Source organism: Leptonychotes weddellii, chromosome 6, assembly GCF_054177405.1.
Source record: "Leptonychotes weddellii isolate Sample4059 chromosome 6, ASM5417740v2, whole genome shotgun sequence".
NCBI lineage: Eukaryota > Metazoa > Chordata > Mammalia > Carnivora > Phocidae > Leptonychotes > Leptonychotes weddellii.
In genome coordinates, this window is record NC_138374.1 from 16,352,214 (window position 1) to 16,364,904 (window position 12,691).

A 12,691-nucleotide genomic window follows, 5' to 3' on the forward strand; every position below is an offset into this window, starting at 1 on the left:
TTCTGACTGTCTGATACGGAGCAGTACCCCCCACTCCCCCCACACACATTAATATCAGAGCCTCCTTTCCCCCTCACAAACTGGAACCTTACATGCTCTCTTTAACTCTTCACTTGTATGCTGTGTGACTGTCAGCTTCCTGAGGGCACGGGTCTCCTCTCGTGCTAACTGCTATATCCTCTGCAACACACAATTGGGACCCAAACAAGCAGACTCTCATTTACTGCATTTAAAAAATAAGTCACTGCTTCAGTTGGGTGTCCTCAAAATGCATGCTGATGTGTTTGGAGGGAAGAAAAGCGGGATGGCCTGTTCCTCCTCCTCGCCCCCCATCCAAACTCAGAAGGTCTGAATGCTCCTGATTCTGGGTCATCTTCGAACTCCTCCTAACTGCTATGTGGCTGATGAGTCACAAGCCAGATCCTTTGCTCTGAGTGAATTAAATGAAGAAACTAGAGCACAGAAGTGGCCACCAATTTTGTTGGCTTGTACTTCAGGAGAGACCCGCAGTGAGGATTTTTGGGCTGCAGGGCGAAAGCCCCCAGCCTGTGGACTGCGGACACGGTTCAGGAAGTGTCCACACTGGGGACGGTTTAGGCATTCCTGTTTCCTCAAGCTTGCTCAAGGAGAGAGAAAGTTCAGGTCTCATTTGCTCATCTGGGGTGGCTTCAGGCCACACTTTTTTAAAAAGTGTGTGCGTGTGTGTGCACGTGAGCACATGCCAGTGACTGACTTTGTCTTCTCTTCTTAGTTATCATCCTAATCTGCAGCTCGGAGGATGCAAAAATTATTCTGCTGACTGCAGAGAACCTGGGACTCAGCACAGGAGAATTTGTCTTCATTCTTGTGCAGTGGTTGGAGGTGGGTGCTGATAAGCCCTCAGTGACCCCCTCAGTAAGAAGTAACAAGTCAGGGTGCCTGGGTGGCTCCGTCAGTTGAGTGTCTGACTCTTGGTTTCGGCTCAGGGCATGATCTCAGGGTCATGGGATCGAGCCCCACATTGGGCTCTGTGCTCAGCAGGGAGCAGAGATTCTCTCTCTCCTCCTCCCTCTGCCCCTCCCCCGCTCGCATTCTCTGTTGCTCACTCTCTCTCTCTCTCTCAAATAAATAAATAAAATCTTAAAAAAAAAAAGAATTAACAAGTAGGGAACACTTGCTGTGTGCCAGATGCATTAGCTCACCGAATACTCACTACTACCTTATAAGCCAGATACCCTTATGTCCTCATTTTATGATCGGGACACTGAAATGGAGCTCAAAGAGTTCTTCTGCATTGTGAGTTAGAGGTCCTGTTGGAGCCCCAGCAAAGGCCTGGAAAGACCAATATACTGGTCCCATAAGGCAATTCTTAGGTGGTTTGCTTCATGTGGTAATGATCGGGATGGCTAGAACGTACCACATACCTCCTCTAAGTTCCTACGCGTACACATATTACCTGTCCTGTTGCATTCAGTATTCTGAGAGCCCCGTGAGGCAGATATTCCAGCCTCGATTTACACCATCGTGGAACTCGTTTCCAACAAACTTGGAAGGTAGACGTTATTAGCATTTCAGACAAAGAACCAACCAGAGGCTCAGATAACTAAGGTACCTTACCCAAGAGCTCAGAGCTCCCCAGTGGCATAGCTAGTCCTCCACACTGGGTCTTTTGGACACTGGGACTGAGCCCTTCACCCCAATAACTCTGCCTTATGGAGTGCTGACTGGTACCAGGCCCCATCGTGAGCACTTGATATACTGAAACCCATTTCAGCTCACACCACCCGACGGGGAGGTACTTTTTATTGCCCTCATTTTATTGATGAGGAGACTGAGTCCCTGAGGGCAGAAACAACTTGCCCGAGGCCATGGGACTAGGAGGAGGGAGAGCTAGTATTCAAACCCAAGTAGGCTGGCCTCAGGGTCTGTCCATTTAACCAGCACATCCCACTCGCAGGCTCCTAAAAAATGCCGCATACATTTAGCTATGGACACGCTGTATAATTTTTATAGCAGATTTATCTTTCTAAAGTGAACTTGGTTTTGTTTTATTTTATTTTTTTAAAGATTTATTTATTTGAGAGAGAGAGCACAAGTGAGGGGAGGGGCAGCAGGAGAGAATCTTCAAGCAGATTCCCTACTGAGCAGAGAGCCTAAGGCAGGGCTCTATCCCACGACCCATGAGATCATGACCTGAGCCGAAACCAAGAGCTGGACCCTTACTGGACTGAGCCACCCGGGTGCCCCATAAAGTGAGCTTGTTTTACATAATCATGAGCTGAAACAGAGCAAAAGGGAGTAAAGAAAAATGTATAATAATATTCTGGAGTTCTTTTATCTTTTTATCAAGAAGTATTTTGGATTGCCCAAAGTGTCTCAGATTTCTCTGGGCAGCCAGCCGGAATTCTAAACATATGCCAGACTTCCCAGAACGTCCTCCTGCCTCCCTTTGTTATTGCTGGCCACCTTTTCTCTTCGCTTCTATCTCCTCTGCCTGCTGCAGCCAGATGAGGAGAGACTGGGACAGGTCTTAGTACTGGCAGGGAAGCCTTCAACCCCCTCGTCACTTTCTCCCCAAGCCTTGACGATCACGTTCCAACTGGCTTGCAGTGGCAGAAAGCTTATAGAATTAAAAATATACCATACAACGTCCGTGCAATTGAATTCACGCTACTTTAAAAAAAGGAATAGCATAAATTCATTCTATAAAATATCCCCAATATAGGCTTCCTAGATGGGGAAAAATATCAAGGCGCAGAACAGCAGTATAGTGTTAGTGTGATATTATTTATGTAAAATGCATACACACGCACATACACAGTCCTCTGTACAGGCCTAGAACGGTTGGATACATCTCGGAACAGACAGGAGGGAGCCGTAGGGAAATCAGGAAAGGCCTGCTGTACTTCATGCATAGATACATACAGTAAGTGGGCATTAATTTCATAATAGTAATAATATAGATAATTACGATCCTAACAAACCACTGAAGCCACAAGCAGAAAATTGAGAATCAACAGTCCTCAATTTTTCAAGCTTTTTGCCACCCATTGGTGGAAGGTAAGCTTTCTGCATCTTAGGCTGCTTGACACCCCAGGTAAGCTTTTATTCTTTATTAGTCTTATTTGGCTTCCATCCCACTGCTTCGTGCTGGCTTGAAAATGTGGACCTCACGTGGCAGGCCTTCCAGAGTCATTGTGTTTCTGAGGATTACGAGCAAGAGATTAAAATTTGACATTGTCTTTAAGCAGTTCTGTTGAACAGGGGTATGTCCTACGAATGGCGACATTTATTTCTTTCTGCTTTAGGACAGCTTTTGGAAGGAGGTATTGACAAATCAGAAGGTGACACACTTCCCCACGGTCTACGAGTCAGTGTTTCTCATAGCCCTGGACTCCTATGGAGAAGGCCCTGGAGATGCAGGCTTCTGGAAGCAAGTCTACCAAAGGCTGAGGAGGCCTGCCCTTCTTCAGCACCATTTCCACGGAGGAGCAGGTCTGGCGTGGGGCCTTCCTGCGCAGACCCCTGCCCCCTTCTTGGAGGATATTTGTGTTTGGCTCTGATAGTCTCCCTCTTATTTCCCCTCTGCTTGCCCCACACCCCTAACACACAAACACACACACACACGCACACCACTTTCTCATCTTCCAGAGCCCACAATAAATAGTAGTCTGATGCCGTCTTGTGAAATCTGCACCCCACCATCACAGAGGAGGACAGAGGTTGCTGGGTGAAATATCAGTGGCCTTTGGAGTTAGAGACCTGGGCTCCCATCCCAGTTCTTTTATTTCCTAACTGTGGGCTTTGAGGGGGAATTTCTTAACCTCCCTACACATCTGTCCCTTTACCTGAAAAATGAGACTCCTGAGAACATCTGTCTCTGGGCTGTGGTTTCGAGTACCTAATAAACCAGTGCATGGAAGTGACAGAAGAGATCCCAGTGAACTCAGGCCACATTAATTCCCTTTCCTGGCAGGATGCCAGGACCAGGGGGAATCAGAGATGTGGAGCTAGGACAGGTCAAGGCAAGAAGATGCTCGAGCACAGGCAGAAGACAGTCAGGAGAGAGATCAGCAGCCAGTGGTGATCCCTGACTGTGTGGGATGATGGGGCAAAGTGTCTGATTCCCACAGAGAATTTTTTTTTAAAGATTTTATTTATTTATTTATTTATTTATTTATTTATTTATTTATTTATTTGACAGAGAGGGAACACAAGCAGGGAGAGTGGGAGAGGGAGAAGCAGGCTCCCTGCTGAGCAAGGAGCCCGATGTGGGACTGGATCCCAGGACCCTGGGATCATGACCTGAGCTGAAGGCAGATGCTTAACAGACTGAGCCACCCAGGTATCCCTCCCACGGAGAGTTTTTTATAGAGACACCATTGCCAGAGCTGGAGCTACTCCCAGGGTGGGGCTGATCTGACCTGGAATGTGATGATGGATCACTGATGACAAGGGTTCTATTAGGAACAAGGTGGCCCATTGTGGATCCTAACAAGTCAGATGATCAACTGATAAGTATCTGGGGAGTCATCTACTAAGTGTTAGCTCTGTACCAGGTTCTACGGGGAGAACAGTGCCTAGCCCTTAGTAGGCACTTGTATTTTTGTTGACTGAATAGAACATGTAGTGAAGACCTACTATGTGCTTTGGGAGTGGGGAATGGTAGTATGCCTATTGTACCTCATTTAACTATCATACTCACCATGACAGTGGCTTTCTCCTCATTGTGTAAATAAGTGAGGTGAGACTCAGGTTCAGAGAGGTTATGGAACTCACCCCATGTCTCACAGCCAATATAGCAGCTGGGCCAACCTGGCTCCAAAATCTGCCCTCTTTCAATTAAACCATCCTCCCTCCCACCCAGGGCGTAAAGAGTTGCTCCCAGATCACGTGATCTAGTTGGGAAACTGAGGCCCAGAAGAGTTATGTACTTGCCCGAGGGGACAAGGTCATTAGATGGTGGAGCCAGAAATCATACTAAGGCCTGCCTCTCTCTAGGGGCTCAGGTTCTTACTGTTGGGTTAACGCTGAGGTGTAGTGCTCATTAAATGCTAGCTATTTGTGTTTTCTTTGGCTTATCGCTCACTTAATAAATTAGAGCCTAAACTTTGTCCTGAGACTTAAAGAGGATAACCAAGGCCTGCTCCTTGGGGTTTTCACAGACTCAGTTCGCGTGTACTCCATCAACTCCTTTTCCAAGTGGAAATATTAACCAGCTGCCCTCCCTCCTTTTCTTGATGACCCTGAAGCATTTGCTTAAAAAAAAAAAAGGGAGGTGGGGGGGAGGAGTGTGTCTTCCTGCTCTTGTTTTATCCCCTCTGCCAGATCAATTTATTTCCTCTTTCCTGCCCTTTAAAAATTCCTAATGCTAGAATTAGCGGAGGGTGTGAGGGCCAGCAAGGCCCTTTAAGAGAGCCCAAGGCATGTCCCCTTGGGGTTCTGGGGTGCCTGGGCTTTCCAGGACTCAAGGCTGGAGGCCCCTCACTCCTTCCAAACTGGCTTCTGTTCTCTTCTGTGCTGGAGGACTGGCCCTTAACAGAGTTAGGATACAAGTCTCAGCTTCTTGTATTCATCTCTGCCACACAATGGCCAGGACCACAGCCACAGAACTAGTTGGTGCTGAAGGTCTTTACACCAATTGAAAAGATGACCTTGGCCAAGGAGGTCGAATTAGGAAATGGAGATCCCATCCCCTCTTTGCACAGTGAACACAATTCCCACTGAAAGCAGCAATGTTGGTCATCGCATTTGCTCCAGCCCCTCTGTGCAGACCTTAGCAGGAAGCTGTGCTCAAGCCCCACGTTCAGGATGTCAGCACTCATATGCATAGGAAGGCAGCATGGGCTGCTGGGAAGAATACGGACCTTGGGGCCCAGTAGGCCTGCCTCTCTTCCTGGCTCTGAAAACTCAGGGGAGTCTGCCTCCCCCCTCTGCTTGTTAAGGAGTGGATGATGGTGCCTCCCTTGCAGGGTCCACTGGGACTAGATGTGTGAAATCACTAGGACTTGCAGTCTGGGCACAGAGCAGGTGCTTAATAAATGGTCATTTTGTGTCCTGTCCCCAACGGGAACAAATCAACAATAAGTCCTATGTCGGACCATGTGTCCTTAGTCGCAGGTGTGTCCTTTGTGCGTGGCTGAGCGAATCCTAAGCAAGGACAATGAACACACCTGGGCCAGGACGGGCACCATGTCAATGCCAAAACCAGGAGGGAAGGGACTCACTAAGAACAAAGTTTGCGAACTCGTGCCTGGGGCCTGGCATGTCATCTGCCTCATTTCGTCACATCTGATTGTTGTAGAGAAGCATAAATCTTGGGTTTTATGTGAAATTAGTTAAAAACTGCTTAGCTTCTTTTTTTTAATGTTGGGTGTGCTCCCCAGCATAGGCCTAACGACGTACATCTCCCTGCCCACAGTGGCCTTTGGGCCACGAGAGGACTACCTCTGAACCATCTTCTTTTTCTCACACTCCTCCTTACCCCTTTCTCAGATTCCCTGAAATGGCAAAAACCTCACGGCTGGCTCCTGGTGGCTGTGAGGCGGGCGTTCTGCTGGTGGGAGCTGGTGGGCTGGCATTTCGAGCTACACGCACCTTTCCCTCCTCCTCATCGTGGGCATCTTCTCTCTTCCCAGGAATCACCGGCCCCGTGTTTGTAGACTCCCAGGAAGAAAGGCACATGAATTACTCAGTCTATGCCCTACAGAAATCCAGAAACAGGACCCTCTTTCTTCCTTTTCTTCAATATGACAGCTATCAGAAAGTAATCAGGTCCTGGGCAGGACATTTCTCCACATGTAGATGGTGCTACAGGAAGGGACCTGGGAGGGGAGGGTCCTGCTGGGAGGCCAGTTTGGGATTCAGCTCCTGGAACCCACCACACAGGTTGTCTGTAGCTCTCTGAACTCATATGAAGATCGACTTCAGGCCTTTAAAATAATTTTGCCCTTGATGGTGGTTGTGGCTCAGCCACTTCAGATTCCAGTTTAGAACACAGCACCCCCCACCGCCCCAAGTGCACCTCCGCCGGGACCTGGGCCTCCTCTGACACCACAGCCAGGCAGGTCTCACTGGCCTATGATCTCAGGGAGAGGCCCTGGCCTAGGGGTCACAGCGCCCCCTTGCAGGGTTGAATCCCCAGCCAGCTGAATCCACTCACCCAGGCGGCCTGATTCCCAAATCCAGAGTTTGGTGGACGCCAGGACCTGGCTGTTGTTCTGGGTTCCCGAGCCCAGGAATCCCTAGAAAAATCCGTTTTTTTCTTTCAGCTCTAAATCAATGAGAAAACTGAAAGGAAACCTAAACCTTAATTGAATTTCTACTTGTCCCCACTGTTACCACCACCCCTAATCCAGATTTGATTTGATACTTTTTTCCTCCCTACTCTCATGGAATTTTAAAGTGCCAAGGTAAGTTGGCCCAGGGAATGCAATAACGATGGCAAAACAGATCTTCAGTGTTGTAGGAAGAGGCATTCTCCGCGTGGGGGGAGATGTTTTGGTCTGTGAAAGGGCAAGGTGCTCTGTAACAAGATTTGTCTATATCCAACATGGGAGCAAATCCCAGCAGCCCCAGAGAGTCGGCAGATTGTTTTTAAATCAAAAGTGACAGGGTTTAAATCAAAAGTTTAAGTCAGCTCTTTTACCCAACAGAAAGATATTGCCCTTCCATGAATTAGATCATCTGCAGGTGAATTTGGAGAGTCTAGGTGAGGTGCGGAAATCGGATGGGTCACCAAATGTTTCAGTTAATAGTAGAGTAGAATAATAGTAGAGTAGAATAAATCAAGTGAGCCCTGACTTTCAATTGTCTTTTTTTTTTTCAAAGACCCATGCGGAATTTCTCCATGATTTGTTGGCCCCATGGCTCGCTTCCTGAAGACAGACCCAGCTGTGGATTTTACAATGAGCTCTGTGACCCCGCACCTGCTTCTACGGGTCAGGGAGGGTGCTCGGAGAAGGTGGCAGGTAGGGATTCTCCACGGGAGGGGGTCTCAGCAGCAGTGGTGCTTTTTGTGTGGGGATGTGTCCTGTGCACTGTAGGATGCTTAGCAGTGTCCCAGGCCCCCACCAACTACAAGCCAGCAGCACCCTCTAGTTGCAGTCACCCCCGAAATCTCCAACATCGCCTGCCTCCCCTGCAGAGAACCTCAGCTCCAGGGAAACCTGGCTCCTGGGATGTGAGTCTCAGCGGCTTCATTTCTAAGGAGTTAGAGAGAGTCTGAACAAGGGAGTGTTGCCTGGTGGTTAGGAGCCTAGCCCTGGAGTTGGATGGATCATAACTGAGAATAACTCTAAGGAGAGCACATAGGAAATGTTCAGTCACCACCATTCTCTACAATGGACGTTTCTATACAAAGGGGGAGGTGAGTGTAGTTGCCATGGGAACCGGAGGGGGGGTTCAGAAAAGAATCCTTGGAAGAGACAAATCTGAGTGGACCCAGTATATCCTAGCTTGGGCCCCTGCCTTTGAGGCATCTGCTTGGCAGGACCAGCCAGGACCCGGATGTGCTCACTTCGGTTCTTCAGCAGGCTGTAGCAATGACATGTCTCTGCCCTCCAGGTGTGACTGCTGTGATCCTCACAACGACCCTCCTGATTACTGTCCTGGGAGCTGTGATCATAGGTCTGATTTTAAGGATGCAGAGTGGAAAATTGCAAAAGCAGAATAAAGACATATGGTGGCAAATCAATTACGATGACATCACCATTCTGGCCCAGAACAAGGTGAAGCCACACCTGTGGCCCAGATAGCCATTTCCTGCTCACTGCTAGTGATTTGCAGAAGGGGCCTCATCTAGGAGTTTCTGAAAGCTGAGGCCGACTTATTTATAAAGTGGGTGCTTAACAGAGTCTTAAGACCCGCATTCTGCTTCTGGGCCTCCCATTTCTTCCTTGGTGAATATCTTTGGGGAACATCATTTCTGGGCATCAGTTTTTCAATACTTTAAAATGATCAGATGGTCCCGAAGGTTCCCTTCAGCTCTATTACCCTGGGGGCATAAGAACCCATACGTCCTGTTCCAACATTAATGTTGTCTCCTGGGCAGCATTTAGTTATTTTCAAAACCGCATTAACTCCTTTGATCTACTGATGACAAAAACAGTTAAGATTCTTTTGCTCAATACACACACGTTAGACATCGACTGCAGGCCAAACATAGTGCAAGGCATGACGACATACCGCAAGTGATGTCTCCTGACGGAGGCAAGCACTCTGAGAGACGTCCGTCTACATGGTAAGACAGAAGCCCTGCAAATGGGAGTAAATGTCTCAGCATCATGAAGGCTTCAGAAAGGAGGTGACATTTGGGTAGAGTGGTTTGTCAGTGGGGAGCAGGAGAGAAGGAACAAAGGATGTGCTAAGATGTGGGGCACTCAAGACTGGGAGGCTTGGCACACATTTAATAAGCATAACGTTATTTGATAAGTATATAACATTTGCATAATTTCAAAAAATACTATGACCATCTCTTATGACTTAGCATATTTTCGCTTGGAATTCTGAAGTGTCTTTTCTTTCTTTCCTTTTTTCTTTTTCTCTGTTTTTGTTATTAATATTAAACAGTGCACTCTTTGCAAGCGTATACTAATTATTCTGGAACATTTATTGCCCTACTGGAAATGTTAGTGAGAAATGTTATTTAGAGTAGAAAGATAGACTTGGGTTTCTGTAGTTTAAGAAGAGCTCTTTGTTCCTGGGGGGAGGGAGAGGAAGAGGGGCTCAATTCTACCTTTATCTCAATTTATTAAAAACCTACAAGTGCAATGAATTTTATTTTAAAGATCAGTCAGTTTAGAATTTCAGATAGTACTTGCTCAGGAGTACATGCTACTCAAGATATTAAGAGAATAACAAGAATCTATGTACTTGAACAGATGTATGAATCTTAAATGGTTCAAAGCAAAAGAAAAGTGTTCTAGAATGTTGTTGCTTGTCAAAAAAAAAGCACCAAGGTAGACCAAAGTATACACGTTTGTTCTAACAGACATTTAGGTTGACTTTAAAGATGAGGAATACATTATTGTCAAAATCAAACATTTCTCTCATGTTATGTATATGTCATTCCTGTTATATAGGCTTTATTTTCAAAATTGTCATTTGTGGTAGTTGTTTCTTTTTATTGGTATCCTTATATATACTATTCATTCAATAAGTGAGTTAGGACTTTCAAAAAAAAGGTGACTTGGAGGTACCGAAGTCAAGGAGGCTCCAACATGTGAAGACCAGATTGGGATTCATTAGCAAGTCATTTTCAAATGTCCCTGGGGATTCTGGGGCTCACTGGTCTGGCCAGGGGTGAACAATAGATTGAGGGTGGAGGTGTGATGGAGAAGAATCCTGAGCCTCCTTCTTCCCTCTTCAACCAAAGCAACTCTGCTTTGTCCTACCTGGTTTCTGCATTAGGTTTCCAGGTAAGACTCTCCCTGAAAAACAGGGTTCCTCTGTGTTAAACACATTCTCTAGGTGTTGGGGAGGCGCTGGGGGTATGAAATAGAGCAGTCATGCGGTCAGATTCTCATTTAGAAAGAGGACTCTGGCATCAGGTAACACATCTAGGTAAGTGCCAGAGTCAGAACTTGAATTTGGGCAGTCTGACCCCAGAGCCTGAGCCAGGACACTGTCTGTGGTGGTCTGGACCCAAGAGGGACATGTCGCAGGGAAGCACTCACACTTTGGGTCAGAGGATCAGGATTTGAATCCTGACTCTCCCATGTATTAACTGTGTGACCTTGGCACTCATTTTCCTCACCCGTAAATGGTACAGTCTCTTCGGTAGTTGGTCATGCTACTGAGAACAATGGAATTGCTTCCTGTCTTACAGCCATCTCGGAGAGGCACACCTGTGCCGAGAGGGGACAAGAGTCATTCTTCTGGTGTGATGGTTTCTGGGGACGCCAGTTCCTTTGTCAAGAGCCAGCAGGGGCAAGAGCTCTTTTATGCCCCAGTAGGGCTTTCCCAGGTACTCCTGAGGGTGAAGTGGCTGCCTATAGGTCCTAGTGTGTGTCTCTGTCCCATTCTCTGCATGTCCTTTCTGTCTGGCAGGGTATTGTGAATAGAGGGACACTCCAGGTAAAAGCCAGGGTAGTTCTGTGACTCCAGACTTGTGCTTCTCAAACTTGAATTCTAAAGGAGCCATAACGGTCCGGGGTGTGGGAGAGAGGCTGAGAAAGGCAGGCAAGGATTATGCTTCAAGCTTCAGCAACTGCCAGTCCTTCTAGCACAGTGACAACATTACCCACAACTGATTCCTCAGTGCAGAATAGCAAGGATGCAGAAGTCCATGCTCCAGGACGACAGTGTCCAATAAGGTAGCCATTCACCACATGAGGCTAAATAAATTTAAATTAATTAAAATTATATAAAATTTAAAATTAGTTCCCCAGCATCCTAATGTTTCATAGTCTTCACTCCTTTAGAAGTTCAAGTCCCCTGGGTGAAAAATATGTGAAGAAAGAAAACCCCTATATTTATTCTTTGAAATGGAAGTCCTGGAGAGTAGGGGCAAAAGCTCCAAACAAGGGGAGGCTTGTTCTTTGCCCTAAACTGGATTTAGCAAAGATTGGAGCCAAAGCTTTCCTTATGCAACTGAACTTATGTTTCTAAATATTTACTTGGGTTTTCCAACTCCAAAAAACCATCTTGGATATCATCACTCATCAAATGCTAAGGACCTTTATGAATACAAAACTATTTTTTTTGAAAGATTTTATTTCTTTATTTAACAGAAAGAGAGAGAGAGCACAAGCAGGGGGAGTAGCAGAGGGAGAAGGAGAATCAGGGTCTCTACTGAGCAGGGACCCCAATGTGGGGCTCAATCCCAGGACCCTGGGATCATGACCTGAACCGAAGGCAGATGCTTAACCGAATGAGCCACCAAGGTGCCCCAAAAAACTGTATACTATGGTCAAGTAGCAATTTAGAGATGGCAGCCAACAATCCACAGCGTATCTGTATTGGTTAAGCCTCCTGAAATGTTTGTCCTCCTTTCCCTCAGACACCATCACTGGGGTCCCCACCTCTGTTGCGCATATCATGGTGTCCAAACTCTTTAACACAGGCTTAAGGCTCTCTACCCAACCTACTTTCAGAAAAATTGTTTCTCCCAGCTTAAATCCTGTACTCATCCAATGGGTCTTGCTGCTTATACCATACGTGTTTTGCCCTCAGACAATCCATGCCTGCCGCCCCTGCCCCACTCCATCTGGTACCTTCCTGTCCTTCGGGGTTCAACTTAAGCATTTCCTCTTCCAAGGACCCTCTCCTCCATCCCGCAGGGGTCCCTGTATCCATGGAACCCCCATCACAGTCCTGAGTCTTTTGCAATTAACCCCATACTAAAAGTGGCAGATCTTGGTTGACATTTAAATCATGTTGAGGCTTACCTTCTCTTGTGTCCAGATTCTCTCTCTTCTTCTACGCCAATTTTTCCAGCTTGTCCTATGATTTGTAGTGAGTGATGGACTCTCTAAATGCAAACTCAATAGTAATGACAGACAAGAAGATATGCTACTGACTGAAAGCTTGATATGTGCCCAGGTTTGAATTAACAGTGTTACATATTTTAACTGACTGAACCCTCGTAAGAACCCTCTAAGATGGGTTTTATTTTTAATCTCCATGGTACAGATGAGGAAATGGAAGCCTGGAGAAGCGAAATCCCTTGTTCAAGATTATGTAAGCAGTAAGTAGTAGAAATGGGCTTGAA

General features: G+C 46.7%; 1 protein-coding gene across 1 annotated transcript in view; it reads left to right on the plus strand.

Moving 5' to 3' along the window:
- LOC102734402 (guanylate cyclase 2G-like) overlaps positions 1–12,691 on the plus strand; it is a 34,282-nt gene that overhangs the window by 2,720 nt on the left and 18,871 nt on the right. The window contains 7 exon segments of the mRNA XM_081823068.1: positions 752–861; positions 3,288–3,440; positions 3,442–3,544; positions 7,385–7,391; positions 7,810–7,949; positions 8,545–8,708; positions 10,808–10,945. Of these exon segments, the coding sequence (XP_081679194.1) occupies positions 752–861; positions 3,288–3,440; positions 3,442–3,544; positions 7,385–7,391; positions 7,810–7,949; positions 8,545–8,708; positions 10,808–10,945 (815 nt within the window).